The 26,537-nt window shown below is 36.8% G+C and overlaps 1 protein-coding gene across 2 annotated transcripts in view; it reads right to left on the bottom strand.

The window, feature by feature from the left end:
• dnm3a (dynamin 3a) overlaps positions 1-26,537 on the bottom strand; it is a 55,624-nt gene that overhangs the window by 24,499 nt on the left and 4,588 nt on the right. The window contains exons 3-17 of one of the 2 annotated variants that reach the window (XM_051139067.1): positions 21,761-21,834; positions 19,723-19,872; positions 19,157-19,360; positions 18,948-19,046; positions 17,770-17,930; positions 16,061-16,203; positions 15,725-15,860; positions 15,569-15,636; positions 15,191-15,329; positions 11,536-11,622; positions 11,318-11,388; positions 11,170-11,221; positions 8,823-8,852; positions 7,542-7,655; positions 244-353 (exon numbers count right to left, since the gene is read on the bottom strand). In XM_051139067.1, coding sequence (XP_050995024.1) covers positions 244-353; positions 7,542-7,655; positions 8,823-8,852; positions 11,170-11,221; positions 11,318-11,388; positions 11,536-11,622; positions 15,191-15,329; positions 15,569-15,636; positions 15,725-15,860; positions 16,061-16,203; positions 17,770-17,930; positions 18,948-19,046; positions 19,157-19,360; positions 19,723-19,872; positions 21,761-21,834 — 1,638 coding nt within the window. The remainder of the gene's footprint in view (positions 1-243; positions 354-7,541; positions 7,656-8,822; positions 8,853-11,169; positions 11,222-11,317; positions 11,389-11,535; positions 11,623-15,190; positions 15,330-15,568; positions 15,637-15,724; positions 15,861-16,060; positions 16,204-17,769; positions 17,931-18,947; positions 19,047-19,156; positions 19,361-19,722; positions 19,873-21,760; positions 21,835-26,537) is intronic. The other variant, XM_051139068.1, reaches the window with a different exon arrangement.

The following is a 26,537-nucleotide window of genomic DNA, read 5'->3' as shown; positions in this document are numbered from 1 at the left end:
AATATGTGCAGACTCTTAACTGGAGTGTTTTTTGCTTGTACACTAATCAGACTTCTCAGAACACAAATTGTCACACACACGCACGCACACATTGGTCACTCAGAGGGTTGAATTTTTCTTTAGCTGCGTCTACAATATAAATCTACTTCATATGGCATGTACTTCATACTTCATATGGAGTGTTTTAAAAAAAACTGAAATAATATTTTCTCTTGTGAAGCATGTGAAGGTGGTATAACTGACCTCTGCTCCGTGTTAAAGATGGCAAAGACATGTTTGCTGGACATGAAGCCCTTTTCTATGTCTCGCACCTTCAGGTTGTCCAGTGGAAGCATGTATTTCTTCTCTTTTTCCTAGAAAATGAAACAGACAATGGACATCTTAAAGGAATAGTTCAGCCAAAAATGAAAATGCTGTCATTAATTACTCACCCTCATGTTGTTACAAACCCGTAAGACGTTTGTTCATCTTTGGAGCACAAATTAAGATATTTTTGATGAAATCCGTTAGCCTTCTGACCCTGCATAGACAACAATGCAACTGACATGTTCAAGGCCCAGAAAGGTAGTAAGTACGTTGTTAAAATAGTCCATGTGAGTGGTTCAACCGTAATCTTACGAAGCCACAAGAATACTTTTTGTGAGTGGTAGTTGTGTTGCTGTCTATGCAGGGTCAGAAAGCTCTCAGATTTCATCAACAATATCTTAATTTGAAGGTGAGTAATTAATGACAGAATATTTATTTTTGGGTGAACTATCCCTTTAAGTCTTACTGAGCTACCTACCTAGAGAGCATGCCTGGGCTCCTTTTTTAGCGTTAAACATTGCAAAGCTTTGAGAAACAGCCAATAAAAGTCCTTTAGTACAGTGTCAACAAACTGTATTAGTTTCTCAAAATTGGTGTTAAAGGAATAGTTTTCCCAAAATAGGAAAGTTTTGATATCATTTACCCTTATGTTGGTCTAAACCTGTTTGTGACACACAAAAAAGAAATTATTAAGACTGAGCTGATTGCTCTTTTTCATTCAAATACAATGAACTGGGACTGGAGATTTCCATCTTTAAAACTATCACAAAGTCCATTTTTATAGATATTCTGCCATTCTAGCAAGCTGTTAACCAATGAATCACTGAACTTATAAGGAACTGGATCAGTCTAATTCATGAACAAGTAATTCAGAAACTTTTGTGAACCACATCAACCAATTAATTAAAAGATCTGATTCAAAACAACTAATTGTTCAGGAATCAGACATCTCTTGTAGACTCATAATCACGCAGATGGTAAGAATACATGTTCTTTACATTGATGGCTTTGATGAAGAAACTTTAGAGTCCCCATGAAATCAAAATTAAAGTTTTAAGGCTTTTAGTATGAATATGTTAGCCTTTAGGTTATCTATAAGCTAGTGTGATCCAAAACAACGACAAAATTCACGTTTACAAGACATTAGCATTCGAAACGTACAGTCTCTCACTTCCGCCAACAGGAATTAACGATTTTGATGACATCACCCTGCACTTCAGCTTCACATCAAACTTTGTCCAATCAAATGTTCTCTAGAATCCGAAGCGTCCCGCCCCTTCCCCAATATATATAGACATTGAAGTGGCTGAGATCGGTCACTTGTTCAAAGTGTTAGCATTTTCTGTATGGTGAATGGCATGTAGTGCACAATGTAGGTGATAGGGAACGATTCAGACAGTGTAAATATGCTTTCGATTGGGGAAATGAGGTCTGATTTCGCATATCACAAAGTCCTCAAACGCGATTGCACAGAGCAGATCATATGCGCGAGCCGGCATGTATTAAACACTTTTAAAGCTATACAGTCTCAGCATGATTATGATCACTATTTTGTTTTAGTAAGAGTTTCATATTGAATCTAGGAGATAATATATTAGACTGTGGCTATCGTAAGCTGCCAAATGCGGCTTTACCAAGCTCAACGGCTCTGACCCGAGCAGACATAAATGAAACACTATTGGCTATTTTTAAAAAAAAGGGGGGTGGGGCTGCTCAATATGTCCCGCCTTGTCTTCCTGTTTCAGTTGAAATTACGTCACCACATAAAATAATGCTGCGTGTTTCAAGGAACTGCAGTGGACTTTTAACATTCACGGAAATGGCATTAATGTGGCATTAATTCAAAAACTCCTTTTAGAACCTTTATTTTTAAGAGGAAAGGAGAACAAGGTTGTTCAAGGTTGAACAAGTTCTCACTGTAGCTCCAGAAGGCTTCGAACAGCGCACACAAGTTGTATTAACCACTATGGACCACTGAAACTTTTAGGTGTTTTGCATTCTTTGTGAAGCTTGAAAGCTTCAACCCTGATCATTGCAAATGCATGGAAAAGAATGACAAGCACATTCCTCCTTTGTGTTCCACAGAAGAAAGATAATTACATAGGCCTGGAACAACATCATGGTGACTATATATTGACAATAATTTTTGTTTTTGGCTGAACCATCTCTTTAACCAGATTCTAAAATGGTGTGAACTATAGAAGATGACTATGAGGAAGAAAGCCAAGAGAGTAGAAACAAAAAAAGAAACTACTCTAGATCCATTCCCCAGGATGGCTTCAGGCCCAGGACAAAACAAAAAAACATGCACATGAGAGATGCCATAGGTTTTCGCTCTTTGAGTAAAGGATTGAGAAATAAAGAAAGAAAAAGAATGAGGAATTGAGAGATACAGAATGAGGGCCCACATGTGGAAGTCATTATTCGGACCAAGGCTCTAAAACACAACATTTCGTCTAAAAAAAAAAAGAAAAGAAAAGAAAAAGAGCTCCCCCTCTCCACCTCTCTCCTCCCTCTGTCTGTACAGGAGGGGCTGGGGTCTCAGGAAACGGCTTGGATTACATTGCAAATAACGGAACGGAGATGTGGGAGAGAAAGAGAAGAACAAGGGATGAAAGTGTGAGGGGAAACACTCGAAAAAGAGTAAAAATGAAAAACAGAAGGGGAAGAGAAAGCCGAATGATGCCGCTATCAGTGATTGAGTCTGACGGAGAAACTGCGTAGGAATTTTCTTGGAAGGGAGTATGTTCTGCAAATCAACTAGGCCATCGAACAGTGTTCAAAAACCTAATTGTTTTCTGACTTTAAGGAGCAGTACAACCAAAAAAACATGTGTCGTCATACTTTTCTGTCATTCCAAACACAAAAGTAGACATTCTTGAAAAATCATTACATATTGTTGCCATACAACAACCGTTAGCGAAAAGTCAACAAGTGCTAAAAAGAACAAAAATGCACCACTGAAGTGTTCTGTGCATTTTGTGCACAACGTAAGTCTTACAAAGTCATTATCGGTTATCAGACTGCCAGATTTATTTTAAGAAATGTATACTTTTATTCAGCAATAATGCAACTAATCAAAAGTGAGATATTTATGATGTTACAAAAGATTTCTATTTTAAACAAATGCTGTTTTCCACATGGATGATAATAGGAAATGCTGGCTGAGCACCAAATCAGCATTAGACTGATTTCTGATCATGTAACAGTAATGATGCAGAAAATGTAGCTTTGCCATCAAAAATCATATTTTAAAAATAGAAAATAAAGCAATAAGCCCCAAGAAGCCGTGGTTTACAGTGAATTTATAATAGCTAGGGGGTGTTAAATCCACCTTAGCTGTTATAAATTCACTGTAAACCACGGCTTCACTGGGCTTACTGCTTTTTATGAAACGGTTATTCCATATACATAGTAAGGTTTCACAAAATACAACTAAGCAATTTTGTTTTATTTTGTGAGACCTTGCTACTTATATGGAATAACCATTTTATAAAAGCAATAAGCCCCGTAAAGCCGTGGTTTACAGTGAATTTATAACAGCTACACTTTGCGTTGTGCCTGACAAAACCCCCTTAGCTGTTATAAATTCACTGTAAACCACGGCTTCTTGTGGCTTATTGCGTCATTATAAAATGGAATATGTGTTTTTATTTTTATCATTACATGTTATTTGCTCTGTTTTATTTTTGCGTCATTATAAAATGGAATATGTGTTTTTATTTTTATCATTACATGTTATTTGCTCTGTTTTATTTTGTGAAACCTTACTACATATATGGAATAACCATTTTAGAAAATCAATAAGCCTCGTAAAGCCGTGATTTACAGTGAATTTATAACAGCTTCAAGTCGTGTCTAACAACGCCCATTAGCTGTTATAAATTCACTGTAAACCACAGCTTCTTGGGTCTTATTGCTTTTATTCTTCCACAAAACAATGTAGTTCCTCAGAAACGGTTGTGGTTGCAACAAAGTGGTTGCCATGCAACACACAAACGTAAACAAAGGTGTTTGTTTGTAGAGTAATTTACAACAGCTTCAAACACGACTCAACCAATCAGAATCAAGGACCGGAACTATTTGTTTTATAACAGATATTTTAAACTATAATAATATTTCACATTATTTCTTTTTATGGATAATTGACACTTTTATGGAGCACAGCTGTATGGAGCACTTTTACGTTCCTTTGGTGCTCAACAGGCCCTGATTACTATCAACTATCAATGTGCAACAAGAGTTGCACAACAATTAGTAAAAAAAAAAAAACAGCGTATGAATTTGTAAGAATGAGGGGTAAGCAAACAATGACAGAATTTTGACTTTTCGGGGAACTATTCCTTTAAACTTCTACTACACTATCTCTCCTTGTCCTCCTTGACTCCTTGCACCCCTCCTTTTTTGCTCCCCTCGAAAACTTTCTCTCTTTTTTCATTCCAGAGGGGCCCACTTCCTGCCTGAGTTTTTAGAGGTTGAAAAAAAAAAGTTAGAAATGACAGGCTGGCGTTAAGAATACAACATCTGGTACCGCTTTACAGAGAGAGAGCGAGTGAGAAAGAGAGAGAGGGAGAGAGATGGGGCAGGGAAGTCCGGAGGATGGCTGGGAGTACCGAGAGAGGACGGAGGGAGAAAGACAGAAGTGGATAGGAGCGAGTCGGACCAAAAGATTGAAAGAAAGAGAGGAATTGAGAAACAACGGACCACTCCAAAAGTTTATTCCCCAAGGGTCCCATCAACCCTTATATGGCCAGTGGGGTCCCTCCCTCTCTTCTCTCTCTCTCTCTCTCTGTCTCTCTCTCCTTCCTTCTCTGACTCCTCATTCCCTCTTTTTTGCTATGCCTTCCATGAACGTCCTGCCAGATAGGCGGCTGTGGGAGCGAATGTGCCACGTCAAGGCTGGATACTGCAAACCGACGCGGGAAAGCGGCAGCCGGGGACGAGGCGGAACTGACAAAGCCGAGAACGGGTAAACGGACGTCTGGAGCGTGTCTCTCTCCGTCCTCTACATTGGCGTCACCCCGACTGAGAACGAGATAGAAGCAATGGAGTCTATTTCGGTCCTGTTTATTTTGCATCTTCTACCGCCTCCTGTGAAGGTCGAGGCCAGCAGGGTTGGACTGAGTGATTGAAATAGATAAAGAAAAAGAGGTGAACAGAGAGAGAGAGAAAGAGAGTGAGAGAGAGAGGGCTGGAACTATCTCCTGCTCCGTCATCCCAGTGTTCAGACTACCTGTTCAGGATCATACTGGTGTACAGTAGTCTGCACATTGGTTAGACTGTGCATGGACTCACATCGATGGAGAACCGATGCAAACTCAAGCAAAAACACACACTGCAGGTGAAAAGTCAGACTCTGCTATGTTTCGTTTGTTATGTACACCAGTGTTGGTGATACTGCATGTCTCTGTGGACTCAAAGTTGGCGGTAATGACACAGAAGAGGTTCCTCGATGATTGATCGTCCACCAAATAGGCGGCATGTACATCACATCAGCGCATTGCGTCTAGCTAAACCTGGCATTTGAATTACATTAAAAGAAAACTGTTTTAGTAGTCATTACCGCCGTCTATGTGTAAACGCGTACAAGCTGTGCACGCATATGGTTTATATAAAAGCTCCAAGTGTCTGGCCAGTTTTTCGCTGAACTTAGGTCTTGAGATGTGCAGAAGGCCCTTCGTAGGTTTCGATTAGCGCATAATCGTTGCATGTATGCATGCTAACTTGCAAGCCGTAAGACAGTAATTACGCAGAATGCTAACAGAAGTGGAGGGGTGCACAAGTCATCTGTTTTCCCTCATCCAGCTCGCCTCAGAAGAGAGAGAGAGGGAAGACTGCAGGAATGCGTGTCTGTTTAGTGTTGGGCGCTGATTAACCCAAACCAGCAGTCTCGGCCCATCAGAACTGGGACAGATTTCGAGAAAGGAAGGGAACATCTGATGCAAGTCCGATTGAGTTTTTAAGGGTAAAGAAGTGATCCGCTTAATTCAAGAATGTGTATGTGTGAGAATTGCAATGTGATCTGCTGCAAGGGGGTGAGGGGCTGTATCTCTTCCTCTCTCCTCTCTTCTCTCTCTCTTTCGGCAGGCTCTAGGAGGCTGGATGGTGTTTGGACAAAGTCTTACAATTTTCCACCCAGGAATGTGTATGGCCCCAGTGAGACTGCCAACCACAGAGACAGAATGAAATGAAGAGAAAGTAAAGAAGATAGGGAAAGAGTCAAATCTTGAATCTTCACATTTAAACGTAATTCTTGAATTGAAAAGTCCAGACAAAATTGCATGTGAAATGGATTTAGCACAACATGAGAAACTGTAAAGCCAGCCAACTTCTGAAGTCCACTAATATGTAATTTTAAAGGAAGCTAATTTTAAAGGAAGCCACATATTAATTTACACACCAATAGTGTTTCTAATTCAAAGTTTAGATGTGAGCCTGAACGTGGTTTGACTTTCAGAAAAATATACCAGTGTTTATACGAATTCCTCCTTTTGAAGTGCTGAGCGGGTTTTGAGTTTCAGTATTCATTAAAATTAGTGTTTGCTTATATAGTCGCATGCATTTGGCAGTCAGGCCGACTGGTGAGTGTAAGTGTGTCTGCGTCTGTGTGTTTAAGATTCTGTGTATATCAATATCCATGTGTGTGCGAGTGTGTGTGTGTTTGTGTGTTAGTTTGACTTGGGGGGCTTCCAGCTGTGTCAGGGTGATCCAGACCAAATGCCTTAATTCCCAATGGACAGAGAGAGACGGTGGGGGTATACCAGGAAAAGGGAGCAAGTAAAATAAGCAGCAAATGAGGGAAAAAGGGGTAGAACAAAATGAGAATTTTATGCGTTGTAATTTAAATTACTGTGAATTTTCTGTGTCATTTCTGTGTCATCAAAATCTTAATAAGAGAATGTATTTTAAATGTATTGATTTAGAGACCATGCATGTTTGTATTTTAGTAACACATTATTTTTGTCCTCTCTCTTGCCCCTTTGCTTCCGGCTTCCGGTCGGGAGAAGCAGGCTGTGCTGCCATTGACTGAGAGCGTTGTCTGTCTGCCTGTCTACACTTGCTGTGCAGAACTTCCTGCACCTGTACAGCAGGCACAGACAGGCAGACAGATGGCAGCCCGCCTGACAGGCCACACAGTGAGACCGGCCAATGAATGCCACCACAACCTGACTGAAAAATGTATTATTTGATCATCATAAAGTCATTAAATGAATGAAAGTAATTCAGTTACTCACCTCATCATCTTTAAACCAGGACAGACTCTCTGCAGTGAGCATGAACCAGTACTCCTTGGCCCCTCCCTTGATCAGACTGATGTTGTTGATGGTTAACCAGCCCTTGCGAATCACCTGAGGGGCAAAAGTCAGAGGTGAAAGGTCTGGGTTCAAAAACAAAGGCAGAGGATGAGATTCTCTAGTCCTTTGAGAAATAAAAAGATGACATTAAAGAAGCAGCCAAATCTGGAACCAGGTACTAAATTGTACTTGCCATTTACATTGGATAGATAGAACAATAGATGGAGAGATGAGAGGGTGTGGGTTAAGAAAAAAAAAGGAAACATAAGGTCGGGATGGCAAAGAGAGGAGGGGGAAAGGTCCAAAACATCCCGTAGGAAATATGAGTCATTTTTTGGCTGATTTAGACGTATCATGAACAGTTGTTGTTTAGTAATTATGAACTATTCTTCTCAAAATTGTAGAATATATTGATTTCAACTTAAAAAAGTCAAACTGAAAAAAAAAAAACTGAAGACCACCATAATGCATTTCTCCATACATCCAAACATACGGTCAGTGTATACAATAACCTCCAAAAAACAATAAAACACAATAAATATTCTTTATTTTGTGACTGTACCAACCTCAAGTTTGCAGCACGCACCATTTTAGCTCAAAATCAGAAATTGCGAACACACGCATACATAAACACACACAGGCCAAATGGACTGAGATCAAAGAGAAGTTTGAGATTCCAACCTGTTTTTCACATTAGCGCCCACATACACACAACTCTGTTTACTCATGTTCTTACAGAGCTGCAAACTGTAAGGAGGTTCATTCACAGACAATACATAATTACAGTACAGTGTTTCAAAGACATTAAAATGATGAACAGGAGGATAAATGAAGCAGATAATTAATAGAGTAAGGTTTTAGGAAGTGGTTTAGGTTTTAAAAGACATTCAGGATTCAGAAAAAAAGTTGAAAGGTCGGATGAGTCATGTTTTTGGACGGACTGTTGTGTATATACACTGATTGAGGAGTCTTTAGGGAAGTGTAGTGCATGAAAAACACACTGTACAACAACGTTTGGGGAGTGTTTTAGCAGGAGTTGTAAAAATCTGAATTTCTGAGTCCCAGAATGTCTTTGATTTATGTGACAGCGGCATCAGACAAAGGGTGGAAAATAAAGCAGGAAAGAGGAAGACATGATTTTAGCTGTGTTCATACATAGACACAAACACAAATGTGACGCTGGTAGACAGTAGGTAAGGCTTACAGACACTGGACTCGTACAATTTGACTGGATGGAGGAGGGGCAGCACCCTAAAACATCAGCAGAGAGGAGAGAATAAAAGCATTAAGGTGGCACCAGTGAGCACGGGCATCTCTTCTGGCACGCCGCCACTCCACATTTATTGCTTCAACTTCGTGAAATGTTACAATATCACCAACACTACAAATACTAAATCATCTTCTAAGCAATGGAAGGTTTAAATTAGTAGATTAGACATGAACAACAAACAGCACACACAGCACAGTGCAGAGTGGAGGAGATATGAACACAGATCAGCATACAATGTCCTCATGAAATTACAGGAATGCTCCAGGTTCAATACTAGTCCAGCTCTATTAACACAGAAAATGATTTTCACACCCTGAAAGTTTAAAAACATAGGGAAAACATTTTATAGTCATCCACTTGTAATTAAAGTGAAACAAAAATGTGTTTTTTGAATTGTAAGCTTGTCTAAATCATCCTTTTAGTTGTGGCTTTTACTGGTTTTATTACAGTAATTTCACGTACAATGTTAGAAGTTCACTTCCAAAATGAAAATTTCCTTATAATTTACTCACCCCATGTCATCTAAGATGTCCATGTATTTCTTTCTTCAGTCACAAAGAAAGTAAGTTTTTGAGGAAAACATTTTAGGAATTTTCTTCATATAGTGGACTTCAGTGTTGGCCAATGAGTTGAAGGTCCAAACTGCAGTTTCATTGCAGGTTCAAAGGGCTCTAAATGATCCCAGCCAAGTAATAGGTAGAATTTTATCAATTTCAATTCTGCTTATCGATTCTGTTTCTTTTCGATTCCCAGTTTCAATTCCAATGTGAATAAAAGATGATATCAAGCATATTTATTCTGTTTCTTTTTTTGCTAAACATTTAGTTGCAGCTGAATACCATGAACAAAAAACAGGCTACATAAATCAAGATTCACTTAAGAGCGGTTTGCAAAATAGAACTGAGTGATTCTGGATAAATTGGGTTGTTGTTATTGTTTTTTTTAATAAAAGTTGTGGTTCTCTTACGATTCTGAAGAAAAAAAAAACAACTAGACAACTAAACAAAAATCACATGTAGGCCTAATTTATAAGAGAATGATTCAGTGATTTACTCAAGATTTTCTTGGTTCTTTACTGAATGAAAAGAACGCTTAGATTAGTAGGCAAGGTCCTGGCAGATTGCTAGGTCGGTCCTCACAGATGAAAAAAATAAATAAATAAATAACCGCATATAGATAGGCGGAAACGAAATTTTAATTTCACAAGAAGTATCCGATTCCTGACCTTAAGTATCCGATTCTGGAATAGGAATCTTTCTTAAAAAAAATACAAATGTCTACATATTTAAACCACAAATGCTCTTCTTGCACAAGTTCTACAATGCGCATGCGTGTCTTCACGCATTACATATTCACATTGGAAAAGTCACACGTGGTTAGTTCTTCGTCTGTGTACTTTGGTTAAAAAAGTTTTTTTGAATGTTTGCTTTGTAAACACTGGGTCGGTAATTCTGCCTACTGTACGTCACATGTGCATGATTACGTAATGTGGGAAGTCGAGCTAGTGCAAGATGAGCATTTGTGGTTAAAAAGTATATAAATTTGTAGTTCTCTTAGAAAATGTCTAATCGTTTTGCTAGACAAGACACTTATTCCTCGTCTGGGATTGTGTAGAGCACTTTGAAGCTGCATTGAAACTGCAATTTGGACCTTCAACCCATTGCTCCCATTACAGTCCACTATATGGAGAAAAATCTTGGAATGTTTTCCTCAAAAACCTTAATGTCTTTTCGAGCGAAGAAAGAAAGACATGAACATCTTGGATGACATGGGGGTCTATTATCAGGAAATTTTCATTCTGACAGTGAACTTCTTTAAAACTTTGTAGCTATACTTCTAAAACTGTGTATTTTAACATTTATTCCAGTTGCTTCATAGATTGCCATTGTAAGTGCAAATTAAAATTAAATTAACTACATCAAATTGATTAAATAATTTGTAAGAGCCAATTTCATCAGTTACAGTGATGAAGCTCCAATGCTAAACACTGAAAGTCGACAGAATAGGGAGCAAAAAACAGCTGTCAGAGAAAAAAGAATAAAATTATCTATTAATTTACAGCACTTGTAGTAGAAACACAAGCCTTCAAGAGCAAGATTAATATGAAAAAATGTTAGACATACACATAAGCCTCATATTATTTGATGTGAGACAGATGACCAAAAGTGCAACAGAGCTTGAGCAGAAAATAGACTTCCTTCCAGAAAAGACAAAGTAGGATTGTCCAAAACCTGCTAGCTGATACTTTCTGATTTATACCAGGTTCATATCATCAGCTCATAAAACACTGTGACTCACCTGGTTCCCTGCTGAAGGCTTCTTACTCGTTTGATTGGTTTTCTGCTGAGCGCTGAAATGTGTAAATGGGGAGGGTGGGGGATTTTTATGTCACATTCTTAAACAAGTGTTTTATTTATGCCATTGTGATTTGTTGTTAAAAACTTACTTTGCAAACCCGATAAAATCTTCATGGTTTGTGTTGATGTAGGAGAGCTGAATCTCTAGTGAGAGTAAAACCTGTTCAATGAACAAAGGCAGGAATATGCAGAACAAGATATGGCATAAAAAAAAACTTCTAATAAAATTTCTTTTCAAGTATAACAAAACTAAACCCTCCCTAAAAAAGAATGATTAATTAGAAAGGTGTGTAGGTGTCAGTCTGACCTGGTCTTTGGCTTGACTCTCTCGTTCCCGAATGTGTGTAGTCACTATCCTCTCCGTCTCCTCCCGCAGTTTTGGAAAGGACTCTAACTGTGGACAAAAAAAAAAAAGTTCAAATAGAAAAAAAAACTACAAACACAGGCACCACCATTTCATTTTTTAATTCAAGTTCATTGTCTTTTATCCCTTTTAATCTCTTTTGTACTTTGAAAAAGAAGTGCACTTAATTGTTTTAAATTTAAAGTACTTTAAGTATTTATATTTAAAATCTGTAATATTAAAGAAATAAAAGATCATTTAAGTGTTCATAGAGTACACCTTTATGATTGTTTCTTACACTTAATTACATGTACTTTAAAGTACATTTTAAATCATTATGTTTTAATAATATAATATATAGATTAATAATCTTTTAATAAAGCAGTGTTAATTTCATTAAAGGAAGGGCAAAAAATGATAATTGAAATTTTTTCCCCATGACTACAATGAGAGGATAACGAGGCAACAATAAGATCAATAAACAGTAACTATGACTATATCAACATGCAATATTGTTGACGATAAAAGACAAGACTAAAACGTATTTTAAAAAATAAAACTACATAAAATCTCTTTTTATTTTCGACAAAAAAAGGAGACAAAATATTATTTCAGGCTGCTGTACACGCCTCTACTATTTGAGCTTTCATGTGTGTGGTTGAAAGATATCAAAAGTTTAATTCCCTAAATCAGAGCTTCCCTGATAAAAGGATTCATTTTCTGCCTGGTGTTTTGCTTAATTTTTGCAATCTGGCAACCATGTGCAGATGACATAAGTTGACATTTAATTGCATTGTTCTTATCACTGAACATGCAACACCTGAAATATAAAAATACATTTCTCAAATGACATCAGTCATTGAGATTATAATTTTGAGCAAAATTTTTATCAGTTTAACCCAAGCGGCAACCTCCCGCTCTCTATATCGAAACCAGCATGGAAGTGACTTAAACTGCAATTCAACTGCCCGCTAGAGACTGGCTCCAAAAGGGAGTCAATCCCATAGACTCCCCATGTTAAAATGCCCAACTTTACAGGAGAAAAAAAAATGTTTACAGCCTGGTACAAAAAGTGGTTTTGGTCTATACAGCTAATTGTGCCCTTCATGCCAACTGTGAGGGAGGTGATTTTTTTTTATAACTCATCCATTTAAATTATATTAAGCCTTAAAGTTCTGCATAATTTAGGGCATGGCCACTTGAGTGACAGGTGGATTTCAGCAACCAGCTCCACCCACGTCCCGCCTCTTTGCCCATTTTCGATTATCCGGGAGTGACGTGCAGTAATGCGATTCCAACATGGTGACGATCGACTCCCACCCACTAAGAGCTTCAAAAATGCTCTTCAGAAACCTACGGGTGAAGTCACAGACACTATGTCCATATTTTTTTTACAGTCTATGGTTTAACCAAATACAGCAGAATGAAAAAGTTTTTATCGACTAAAACTAGACGAAAATGCCCAGACATTAAAGGTCACATATTGTACACCTTTCTGGAGGTTTATTTTAACCGTTGATGTCCTTAAGAATATATATTTGCAGTATAAGTGCCATCTCAATATATTTTTACAGCTCCTCTCTTAGGAGCTCTGTCAAGAACAGGTAGATTTTGGCCCGTCTAATTAATATTCATGAGCCTCTCTTCTGATTGGCCTGATGGTTTTTGAGTGACGCACGGCCAGACCCACAGGTAACTATGGTCATGTATGCTGTAGCCTGCTGTGGCTTGGTGATACTCAACAGGATGTTTCAGAATGGTAATTATTATTATTATTATTATTTACACCGAATGCAGTAAGCTACATAACTATTGCTTTAGTAAAGCCCCTTTCACACTGCACGTTGATTCCATAAAATTGCCGGAAAGTTGCCGGAAAGTTGCCAGAGTGCCTTCTGTGTGAATGGAAACACGTCCCGGGATTGATTCCGGGAACGATCCCGGATTGGGAACCTAGCAACATTGCTAGGGTCAGTCCCGGAATGAGCGCTGTGTAAAGAAAAGCCAGAACCAATGCCATAAAGGCTGTGTTGTAGTGATGATGTACGTTATTGTGCGACTCTTCACGATGAAAAAATATGTGCAAACTGGAATGGAGCAGCGATCAGGGATTTCCTTACCAGGGAGTTCCAGTTTAGTGCAACGTGCGCGTCGCATTACACGTCACACGTCTTTACGGGATCTTTACGGATTGTGTGTAAAGCACACACAGATTCCGGAAAATCACTGTGTGAATAAACCAAATTAAATAATTCTGGAATAATGGGACACATTATCCGTGTATTTTCCGGAATCGCTGTGTGAAAGAGGCTAAAGCTGACGTGCCACTGGTTTCTTATATTAACCCTTTAAATGTCGCTCCCATTTTTAAAACAGACATAAAAATGCACTATCCAGACTTAAATTTTTATGATCAATTCATGAATGAAAACATTTTGTAATATGATTTTGATGTACATTTTCCGTGGTAATGCAATGTCTGATTTTAAAATGCCTTTCAAAGGATGAATTTTCAGCTTTTAAGTTTTGAACCGATAATATAATTTCTTATGATTTCTGTTGCGTGATAGGGAAAAAGACAACAAAGAAAGTTTTTTGTGACAAAGGTCAGAACTCATGTCATGATGTATATTTTTTGAGTTGCACTCTCAACATATATTAATCTATTACTTTTCCTACATAATTTCTATCACAAAAATATGGAAAAATATCTATTTAGAAGTCTTAGACCATTCCAACAATGTATAGTTTGTCATGATTAGATTAGGATTTATTTGTAATATGGTAATAATTAGTTGTCCCACCTGGGGGACGGTGACAACTAAATGTTCAGAAGCCTGTACAATGATGTAGTTTCCTGACATCATCGACTGAACAGCGTTTTCTCAACTTGTTTCCATGTTGTTGTTGCTCAGCAATGGCATGGACGCAATGTTGTCTGTGGGTTTGGCAGAAGGAGGGTGGGATGGTGGTTGGTGCTCGGGGTGGTGACTAAAGGCGGTGACTGAGTAGTTCGGACGTCACTTTTTTACGGAAGTCACAGCGGCTTGTGAAAAGGCATAGCTACTTTATGCAGGCTGTACGCATTTTACTGTGGATTGACTGTTTTGAAACTTACATTGTAGTTACATAGCCCCTAGACCTCAGTTATCATGAAAAAAGCCAGGAAATTTCAGTTTTGACAATATATTAGACCTTTATGGACTCAAACTTGACTAAATACAAACAGGCAAAGGTTGACTAAATATGACAAAAACTAAAAAGTACATGACACAGGACTAAGGCTAATAACAAAATTAACACTGCTGTAAAGTATATTTTAGTTTACCATAGATGCTTCAGTGAAATCGGCAGTATAGTTTAACTATATTTCAAAGATACAGAATTATGAAATTACATATTATACAAAAGCACTCTAAAACTCAGCTAATTACATTTAATATAGATTTTAAATATATTTTAAAAATGACTTTCCTGCTGATGTCACTTGAGTCGTGCAAACTATTGGAAAATGTTAACTAGTAGCCAAATTGCTATTTAAAGATTGTTTAAAGTAAAATAAGATCATTTGACTTTATTTGTAGCAATTTATAAAAGGATGTATAAGAGAACGTTGTACCTTGTTGGTACACTGTTGTACTGTGTTGATGAGCTCCTGAATCACCATGTCTACACACTTGAGACACGGTCCTTTAAGCTTCACAATCTGCTTCTTCACTATAGCTTCAAAGGCCATATCGGGTGTGAACAGGCCTGTCCTAAACCAGCAATAGCATAGAGAAAATGAAGTACAGGGGGATAACATCTGTAAACATTTTGCAACAAAAAGAAAGAGAACGAGAGGTAGAGGAATACATGCAGTGAAGCTCTATGTATGAAAATATTTTCTTATAATGTTGGCATACAGTTTAAGATGACTACCATAACGGCCAGCACAATGTAAACAGAAAATGACTCAGTGCCCTTTTAAATCAGTTGATATGTTTCTGACACGTACCTGATGCCATGGATGTTTTTAATGGCGTAACTGATCTCCCTTCGTAATTCTTTCTCATCAAACTCCATCTGATGTAGCGGAACGTAAACAAGAAATCAGCATTTGCTTTGATTTGCTCTGAATGTAACAATAATCATTTCATCTTTAACAGATCACCTTAACCAGTTCAAAGGGAAAACGCTCATGAAAGATGCGGTTGATTTTGGCTCCTCCTGAAAGCTCCACTGTGTCCACCTGATCCCCAGATCCCTCGATTCGCTTCTCAAAATCCAGGCCAAAGTGCTGTATCAGTCTGAACAACAAAGGAAAAGTATGTGTTTGTGTCTGTGGCATCTTCAGATCTTATCTCCAATGTGTTTGTTGTTAAGGCTGTAAACAAAAACCATGCTTATTGCAATAAAGTAAAGACTAGCGTGTATGCATCCATGTTTATTTGTGTATGATTGTTTATTCTCTGAATTAGAGCGAGTTTATGTGTGCGTGTGAACCCACTGCATTAAAGCCTTGGTCTTGCGTGAAGGGTCATCTGGGTTCAAGCACTTGTACTCCTCTGCCTCTTTATCCAGTGAGAGAAGCTGACCCTGTAGTCGACTGCGTAATGCTGGTAATGTGTCACGAATGTGGTTGGTAAGTTGCTAGGGAGTTTGAGAGGGGTTTAGGAGTGTAAAAAAAGTGAAAAAAATACAATTCAAAGTATAATTTTTCCTTTTTAATCTGTGCTGTACCACGTATTTCAGACATATTCTGTGTCTGGAATACATACAGTTGGAATCGAAATTATTCAGCCCCCTTAACCTGCAACACATTTTGCTAGAGAGAACTGGCTCTGAACATTCATGTTCAAAATTATTCAACCCCCAAAAGTAAAATTTAGTGCAGAACCTTTTTTTTTAAAAGCACCAATAAATGCTGCTTGGAAGTTCTTAGAACCCACTCTACTGCAATCTTGGCCCACTCCTCACCTGAAAAGCTTTCAGTTTTCACTGCTTTCTTCAAATTCAACCAAATATTTTAAATGAGAATTACATCTATAGACCAAACAGGCCACTTAAGAACATTCTATGACTGATCCCTGAACCAAGCATAAGTAGATTTGGATGTATACTTTGGGATGATTTCCCTGCAGGAAAGGAGCATTAGCTTCGGTTTTTGCACCAAAAGCATCACAATTCTTGCTAAAATGGCCTGATACTTCAAAGTATCCATGATATCCTTCATATGGTCATGTTTTCCACTTCCTGCTACAGTAAAACAACCCCATAACAGGACTGGCCCACCTCCATGTTTGACCATGGAGATGATGTACTTCTGCTTATAAGCTTTGCCTTTTTTTGCATCAGACATACCGCTGATCCACAGGTCCAAAAAGTTCCAGTTTGGTCACATCACTGCATAAAACATTCTTCCAGAAATTCACAGGTCTATCTAAATGAATTCTGGCATGTTCAAGTCTGCCTTTTTGCTCTTCTTAGTCAAGAGTGGTATTCATCAAGATGCCTCAAGATGAAAGCCATGCTTGTCTAGTGTTCTTCTTATACACTGCATTGAAATGTTTTTCCTCCTTTCATCGGGTCATCTTAAAAGTTTTTGGCTGTAGATTACATTTTCTCAGTTGCTCTGATCAAATATCTTATGATATTGTGCTTTTTTGTTTAACACCCTCAAAGGTTTTCTGATACAACACACTTTAAACTAATGAATAAGGCTACCAGCTGTGTCTCTAGGAACTTTTAATGTCTTGGAAATCTTTGTGTAGCCTTAGACTTTCTAATATAATAAAACTATTTCTTCTCTATAGCTTTGATGAGAGTTCTGTTAACAATTTTTGCTACTTAACCTCAGCACATGCATGGGCTAAATGTATTTATGTGTAACAGCTCAAGCTAATTCTGTTTTATTAATAGAGTTTCTAAAGGCTTAATTGTGTTTTAAGACAGACAATTTTGTTCCCTACGATAAAAATAAGTGACTTCAAACAGCAATGCTGAATAGGCAGTGACAGTGTTATTAAAAAGCTGTGTTATTAAAAAAATCATAGAACTCAAAAACATTACATTATATATTGACATTACCACTTTTAATATGCCAGTAGATGCAATTTTTATAAAGCCCTGGATCTTCAGAAAAGCTTATATTTGTAAAGTACTGCAGTCTCTGGGGAGTTGAATAATTTCGGCTGCAACTGTAGCTCATTCTCTTACCTGATTGAGGAGCCTCTGTAAGTACGGTGTGCCCATACAGTCTGCCATATGTCTATATGCAGGATGTGACTTGAAGAACCGTCTTTCTGCAGCTAAAGCTGCACTGATGTCCTTTTTTCCCTCAATGTCTTTCTGACTACGGTTTACCACGCCAACATAACCTGTAGTCACAACAGGGAGACAGAAATAAATAGAGAAGAGGTTAAAAGTTCTCTTCTTTCATATATACTCTTATTAGAATTAGGGTGTACAATCAGAACATACATACATTTGCTTTAACATTTTTTAAATATTTGTTTGGCATTACCAGCCAATTTACAAGTACCATAACATTTAACTAGGAGGCACAAGATAAAAAAATTTTGAATAAAAATAAAAAACTGCTCTTGCAGCTTCATAAAATTGCAGTTGAACCACTGATGTCACATGGACTATTTTAACGTTGTCCTGGACTTGAACGTGTCAGTTGCGTTACTGTCTGTGCAGGTTCAGAAAGTTCTCTGATTCATTAAAAATATCTTAATTTGTGTCCCAAAGATGAACAAAGGTCTTATTTAATTAATGTCAGAATGTTCATTTTTGGGTGAACTATCCCTTTAAACCTTCTCCAATAAATTATAAAAGACCAGAAAAGTCATGTAATTCATTGTTTAAAAAGAATGGGATGTCTGAAGGACATTAAGCTTCTAATTATGAAATTTATTTCAATTATACAACTTTTGAAAACAAAACTTTGCCATTACACCAAAAAACAAATTTTTGAGTTCTTTAAATACTGTTCTAGACATTAAGGAGTCAAAAAGCTAGTCAGAGCATAAGCATAATTCTCCAGAACTTTAGAACTTAGGTGGGAAAATGTGATTTCCTGAAAGTAAAGCAGTGCTGTGGCCCCCTTACAACAAAAAAGAAAAAGTCAATGTCCTACAACTAGAAGCAAGTCTGTATGCGATCTGCATAAATGACTGAGGAATAGGATTTCTACCCTTCTTAACCCTTCTCCACGGCTAGACTTCTGTGTGTCTAATGCATTAAGGCAGAAGCAGGAAGCATGAAGACTCTGCACCTGGCCCTGTTTTAGCCACTATAGCCTGCAGCAGACTTGTTTGGCAGTGGCCCAGGTCTTAGACCAAACTGCATTGGGCCTCTGCTGACAGCACATTTCTACATGTGCGCTGTACCTCTGCGTAGTGGCAGTAACCTGTTCTCCAGCACGTCCCTGACATCTGTGCCCTTGTCCATCAGATCCAGCTTAGTGATCACACCGATGGTGCGATGGCCTAAATGGAAGATCAAGCAAAACAGGAAGAGAAACAAGACATTATGATGGTGTCAGCTTGCCAAGAAAGGATATAACTGAGGACAGATATGAACCCTCTTTCCCACTCACCCTGTGGATCAACATCTTTGCCCAGTTTAAGCGCATCAGAGTTAGCCAGATCCATGTTAGCGGGTGTGACAGCCAGGATGAGACAATTCTCTCTGCAGATGAACTGCATGATCATGTCTCTGATCTGGTATTCAATGTCAGGGGGCTGATCTCCCACTGGTACTTTAGTTATGCCTGGAAGATCTATTAGAGTAAGGTTCAAAACTACAGAAAGAGAAACAAAGACATACACAGACATTGTGTCAGGGAAACTAATAGGAAGGAAAAATCTAAACGAGACCTCTCTGAAGCATAAACATCATTGAAAGGAGAGCAAATTTACCTTCAAGTGACTTTAAAGACATTTATAACATTACAAAAGATTTCTATTTCAAAAAAATATTAAGCAGCACAATTGTTTTTAGCATTGACAGTAATAACATTAATATGAAGTGTTTCATGAGCATTACATGTTTTGACATCACAGGAATAAGTTACATTGTAAAATAAGGAAAATCAATGCAGCCAATGTGAGCACAAGAGAATTAATGTACATAAATGAATCACTTGTTTTCTGACAATAATACCATTTGGAGAGTAGACACGAAGGTTGATGGGAATGGAGGATATGCCCTTATTTGTTCCCGTGACTCTGTCTGTCTCTGCTTCGATCTCCCGTCGGACATCATCAAAGTCTGTAAACTTCTTTCCTTTACAGTGCAGAAACTCGGCATGCTCTGTGGTGGAGAATGGAAAGTAAATTAGAGAAAGCAGAAGATGACAGGACCTTAAGGGAACTGACAGCTCAACAGTTTGTAATGCATGAATTTCATAGATTTTTTGAAAATCCACTTTCCATACACTGACCGATTATAAATTTGACATAGGAGACACTGCCCTCTAGTGTTCAGTGTACATCCTCCTATAGGCCACATGAGAATGGCTGTTAATGGTTTATAATGGCTAGAATGGTTTATAAACACTAACCAATGCAGACTATTATTTCTAAAAGGGACTTGACTGATTAAAATCAAATAGAAAACTAACTATTTTAAAGTTGTAGGTGTAATGTTGGATTATAAACTTTTTGTATGATTATACTTTTTATACACTGCTGTTCAAAAGTTTGGAATGAGTATGATAATTAATTTTAATGTTTTTTTAAAGACATTTCTGCATTTATTTGATCCAAAATATAGAAAAAACAGTATTATTGTGAAATATTATTTCAATGTAAAGTAACTGGTTTTTATATGAATATATTTTAAAATATAATTTATTCCTCTGATGCAAAGCTGAATTTTCAGCATCATTACACCAGTCAGTGACACATGATCCTTCAGAAATCATTCTAATAATTCTAAGTTGCAAAAACAATATTAAGCAGCACAACCGTTTCCAGCATTGATAATAAAAGTAATAAATCAGCATATTAGACTGATTTCTGAAGGATCATGTGACACTGAAGGCTGGAGTAATGGCTGATGAAAACTCAGCTTTGCATCACAGGAATAAAGTATATTTTAATATATATTTAAATAAAAAAACAACAACATTATTTTAAACTGTAATAATATTTTATAATATTACTGTTTTTTCTCTATTTTTGATTAAGTAAATGCAGCCTTGCTGAGCATAAAAGAATTCTTTAAAAACCTTTTTTTTTTTTAAAATGGCAGTGTCTCCATTGAAGACGACAAGATGTCTGTGTATTCATGCAAAGTTTTTTTCACACATTTATCGTATTTTGTGTTTATCTGGAAACAGATTCCTCAATCTGCTACTACAACAACACTGTCTCTATTCAAACAGGTTTTGAGTATAATGGATAAACATCAATGACATGGAAATATTGTAAAAAATAAATAAATAAAAAAATAATAATAAATAAATAAATGAATAATAATAATTGTAGACCAGTTCATAAGCTGGTCATCATGTTCAGTAAAAGGAATTATGGAATGCATTAAAAAAAGAATTTAAAAGCCTGAAATGTACACAAATTAATGCTGCTTTAAATGGCTTTGTGATCATTTTTTAAATTTAGGTTTTACATATTTATTTTTGTTAAATGTGTGCATGTTTTATTGTTATTGTGTTTTCAGTTTTGGGTTGTTTGTTGGTTGTTATATTGTGTGTTATGTCTGTAGTTAAAGCATAATCAAAAAAATAGTATCCTACACTGTTGTTACACAAACTCATTGAGCCACAGCCTGAGCTTGAACCCAATCAAACATTTGTGAAGAAGCCTGAAAATGTCTGCCAGCCCCCATCCAGGTAAAGATAATTGCCAAATGATAATGTGCAAAGCATCATACCAAAATACTTGAAACTGTAAAGGTGTTTCAACTAAATACTGCGTTAAGGGTATGAATACTTATGCAATGTAATTTTTTCAGTGGATTTCAATTTTAATACATTTGCAAAGTTGTTTTTGCTTTGTATGGTGTATGACATGCAGACTGATGTGGGAAAAAAAGTTATTTAAAGTAGTTTAATATAAGGAAAAAAAAAACACTATATCTAATTATATTGAGCTAATCTGAATATAGTTAATAATTTAGTAGCTGATCTCCAATTGAGTACTACAACTAAAATATGTGTATTTGTGTGTATTACTTATACCTGTAGTTGAACTGATGAGCTGAAGGACAAGTGGTCTCCTTGTAACAATTCCTGAGCCTCTCGGCAGGAAATCTCTGAAAAGATAGCATTGACCATTATCTCAAAAAAATAAAATAATTATAAAATATAAAATATAAATATATATATATCGGTTGACATATATATAAACACACACACACGCAATAGGCAAATGAATCCTAGTGCAAGCCAAAAACACATAAACACATAAACATAAAACATAAAACTTCCCTCACATGATACACTGACACAGTCCCTGTCTGAGGCACACTGCCAGAGACTCTTGTCACCGCATACTTGGACTAGTCCAGTCTTACAGTGAAACCATAAACCTCGTCCCACCTCGTCCCACCCTTCATGACCCTCATACTCCGATGGCACATTTACACACAACTTGTTCTGGCCTGTACATTTACAAATGAGTTGTGAGACAATCTTAAAATAATCAGAAAGTAGTGAATTCATAATCCAGAAATACTTCATTTTCACAATCCATGTGCAGAGGATATGAGTGCTCTCTATAAATAAAACAGTCTAGTAAAGAAACTGCAGCTGGATCAGTAATATTCTTTATGGGTGATGTTAAAATACCCCCTACCGCTGTTTAAAGTGCTAAGATATCTCTAAATAAACCAATCGTAGTTCGATTACACCAAAAAGTGTAAACACCATCATGGACCTGTTTGATAAAAAAAAATAAAAAAGATTTTTGTTCTTTATTCAAACTATTTTGGAAGAGGCAACAATACAATGATGGGAAAAGTTAACCTTTTCCATGGAAAATGTGTTTTCCATTTGGTCTGATAAATCCCAGGCTTCAGATGAACTCACTGGATGATAAAAATGATAGTGGAAATAGGGTGTGCGCAGATCTAAAACAGAACTATTGCCCAAAATAGAGGGGAAGTCCCACTGGATTAGACCTAGTTAAAGGCATCCAGGGAGAGGGGCAGGATGCAGGTAAAACCATCCGCGGTATAAAGTGCTGCAGCGATGATGTATTTTATAGGCCAACCCGGAAGTAGCGTCACTCTGTTTCCCTCGAGAAAAATCCAACACAATGTTTTTCTGGCTTTTTAAATATTGCAGAAAATAAGCACTGAGTCCAACAAACATTTATGACTCTTACATGTTTTGTTCATCATGATAATCATTACAAATAAACACAATGAATTTTGAAGCCTAAATACAATCAGTATGGCCAAATGTAGGCTGCATTTAAATGAACTAAACAAACAAACAAACAAACAAAAAAAAAAAAACAGTGATAGTAAATCTTTTTATTCATAATCATTTTATTCATATGTGACCCTAGGCCACAAAACCAGTAGCATGGGTATATTTGTAGCAATAGGCAACAATACATTGTGTAGGTCAAAATTACGGATTTTTCTTTTATGCCAAAAATCATTAGGATATTAAGTAAAGATCATGTTCCATGAAGATACTTTGTAAATTTCCTACTGTAATTAATCAAAACTTAATTTTTGATTAGTATTTTGCATTGCTAAGAACTTCATTTGGACAACTTTAAAGGCAATTCTCTGAATATTTAGAGTTTTTGCACCCTCAAATTCCAGATTTTCCTAAATTATTATCGGCCAAATTTTGTCTTATGCTAACAAACCATACATTAATGGAAAGCTTATTTATTTAGCTTTTAGATTATGTATAATTCACAATTTAAAAAAAAAATAAATAAAAATTGACTCTTATGACTGGTTTTGTGGTCCAGGGTCACATATTGTTGGTAGTGTTTCCTAAGACAAGTATGACTAATAGTACTCCTCTTTTTTTATTTACAGTATGTGTTACATATTTGAACAAACCTCTAACACAAAGTACTGAACTTGAGTGGTTAACTCATCTGTATATTAGCCAAGAAACAACTGTATGTGAACTACCAAGCCAGCCTGTGGTATTCAGCTTGAACTCAGGCAGTGAGTCATCAGTGTGTTTGACACATGGCTCACTCTTCTTCAACAATGTCCTTTACATTCCCAGTCTTTCCCAATACTTACCCTTGACCTCCACTTTCTAACTCTTTCAACAAAGCCTCTCTTGACTCAAATGCTCCAGACTCATCATCTCCCCCTTCTCTTTCCTTTCTTCTTTACTAACCGCTAATTTCGTCCTGTCCCTCCCCCAGTACCCAGCATGCATTACTGTAGTAAACAGACGTGTAATGCAGAATTGAGCACTGTGCCTGTGTGTAACATAGTATGAATGGTTACACATTTCAGCAGATGTTTAACTGAGCATTTCAAGATTAATATAAACCATTTAAGAAATAATTGACAAAATTAAAAAAGTAGTTCAAGCAAAAAGTAACATTCAGTCTTTATTTGCTCCCCCTCATGAATAATTTTGCTGGTGTTCAAAAGAATACTCACCCAGCTCTTTTCCATAATATGAAAACATTCATTTTAGACCCAAAAGACTTTCACTCATCTTTCAAACCCAAAAAAATAATTATATTTTTAATTACACTGAGAAATTTTTGCGTCCATTCCACCAAAACTTGACACTCAAAATGTAAGCTGAAACGCATGGAAGCCCAGCTTATATCACAATTCTGTCTTTTTTCTCCAAATTGTGACTCACAATTGCGAATTATAAAGTCAGAATTGCATGATATAAACTCACAATTGCGAGTTGTAAAGTCAAAATTGGGAGATAAAAACTCACAATTCTGACTTTTTTCTTACAATTGCGAGTTTATATCTTCCAAGTCTGACTTTTTTCTCGCAATTCTGATATTCTGATTTCTGCAATTCTGCAATTCTGATTTTTTTTTTCAGAAATGGCTGATATAAACTCCCAATTGTGAGTTATGAAGTCAGAATTGCAAGATATAAACTCAAAATTCTGACTTTTTTTTCCTCAGAACTGCATTATATAAACCTACAATTGAGAAAAATAAAGTCAGAATTGTGAGATAAAAACTTATGTTTATATCATGCAATTCTGACTTAATGTCTCAGAATTGCCAGTTTATTTCTCACACTTCTGAAAAAAAAGTCAGAATTGCATTACGTAAACTCGCAATTGTGAAAAAAAAAGTCAGAATTACCTTTTTCATTTTTTTTTAAGTGACTGATACAGGCTTCCATAGAAACGTGTTTGCTTATCATGCAAGATCCAAAATAGTAAGCATGTTTAAGATTCCGCAAAAATCAGCAAGGTTTGTTTTTGCGCATCAGGTTTCACTAAAAATGTCTTAATTTGTGTTTAAAAAGATATGAGGGCAAGTAAGTGATAACAGAATATTGATTTTGAAGTGAACTATCCCTTCAGTACTTTTGGTATTTTCTTCAGCTATTTTAAACTTAATAAAGTTCCACTTATTACATTACTCTTATATGTTTTCCTTTGGATGAATCGTTTGTGTTGTTGTTCCTCATTTTTAAGTCACTTTGAATAAAACTGTCTGCTAAATTTATAAATGCAAATGTAATATAAACCAGAGCGAGAACCTGGGAACTTCCTTAAAAGAAAGATTCCAAACCCATCGGCTAAATCTCTTTATTTTAAGATGTCTTCTACTGGTCATGTAAAAATCAACTACTTATTCTACTGAGCCCAAGCACTACGCTTCCTCTAGCAGTGAGATCTAATTTCTCTAACCCATTTCTCCGGGCATCTCTGGTGTTCCACTGACTGGCAGTGATACTGAGATAACAGATGGCTGAGGGTGCACTGCTCTCCTCCATTCATATATAACTCATTGCTATGGATACGTGTACTCATTATTTCCTGTGCATGAGCTCTAAGTAGGCCATCATATGACTGCACCATGGAAGTTCATTCTGGTGCATAAATGATTCCACTTCATTCCACCATTATTTCATTCAAAAGAAAACAAACTACCTGCTAGATTGTACCACTTTCAATCAGTACAGCTTTTCAGTTGATCACAAGATCATAAAAAACAAACAAACACAGAAGCAGACTCTAAATATTCTATTATTTGCTAAGGTGCTCTGAAGTTTGTAGAAACATGACTTTGATTTGAGCAAGATTTTCAGTGAATAGCAACTTAAACATTGAATTTGTTCAAAATTGGATGGCTTGAGAAGGCAAATTATAGAGCATGACACTAGCAAAGGTCATGGGTTTGATTCCCAATAATGCTAAAACTGATTGGAATATATTAAAAAAAAATCTGCCAAATTCATGAATGTAAATTGTGCTTTTATAGCATTTCTGTATCTCAAACACTAGTGATGCCAATGTCATGGGACAATGCATGACCTGAAAAAATGCATAACTCAATGCAATTTAAGTCACTTTATTCATAAATTCAAAAATTAGCACGTTAACACAGGCAAATAATTTTTCCAGTTTAACAGCGTTAAAAATATTTAACACAGTTAACACAGAAGCGGGGCTAGGGTTGGCCACCCAACTCACAACTGTTGCTTCTGTCTCTTTTTTTTGACAAGAAGTGTGTTTACTTAGTCCGTCGCAGAACATCTTTACGATCTTCTTTACAGTCCGCACTCCAACTTTACTTCAGCGTTAGGTGCTAGTCATACGAGCGCAGGAAAGGTACAGGTGACGAGGTGCTTCAGTAGAACAACAGTGAACTGTGGTCAGAAATGATGTTGTCAGGCCATGTTTGTAAAAACTAATTTACCTGTCCTGCCAGCTGTTATACTGTGCTCGTAGCACACACGCTGCAGTTGGACGCACAAATGTGGCGACGCACATTGTAGCCTGTATCATTTCATATTAAAAGCGTAAATGAAACTATGTG

The sequence above is a fragment of the Labeo rohita genome, chromosome 20, assembly GCF_022985175.1.
Source record: "Labeo rohita strain BAU-BD-2019 chromosome 20, IGBB_LRoh.1.0, whole genome shotgun sequence".
Classification (NCBI taxonomy): domain Eukaryota; kingdom Metazoa; phylum Chordata; class Actinopteri; order Cypriniformes; family Cyprinidae; genus Labeo; species Labeo rohita.
The sequence above is the reverse complement of the archived record's forward strand: the minus strand, read 5'-3'. Positions and strand labels throughout refer to the sequence as shown.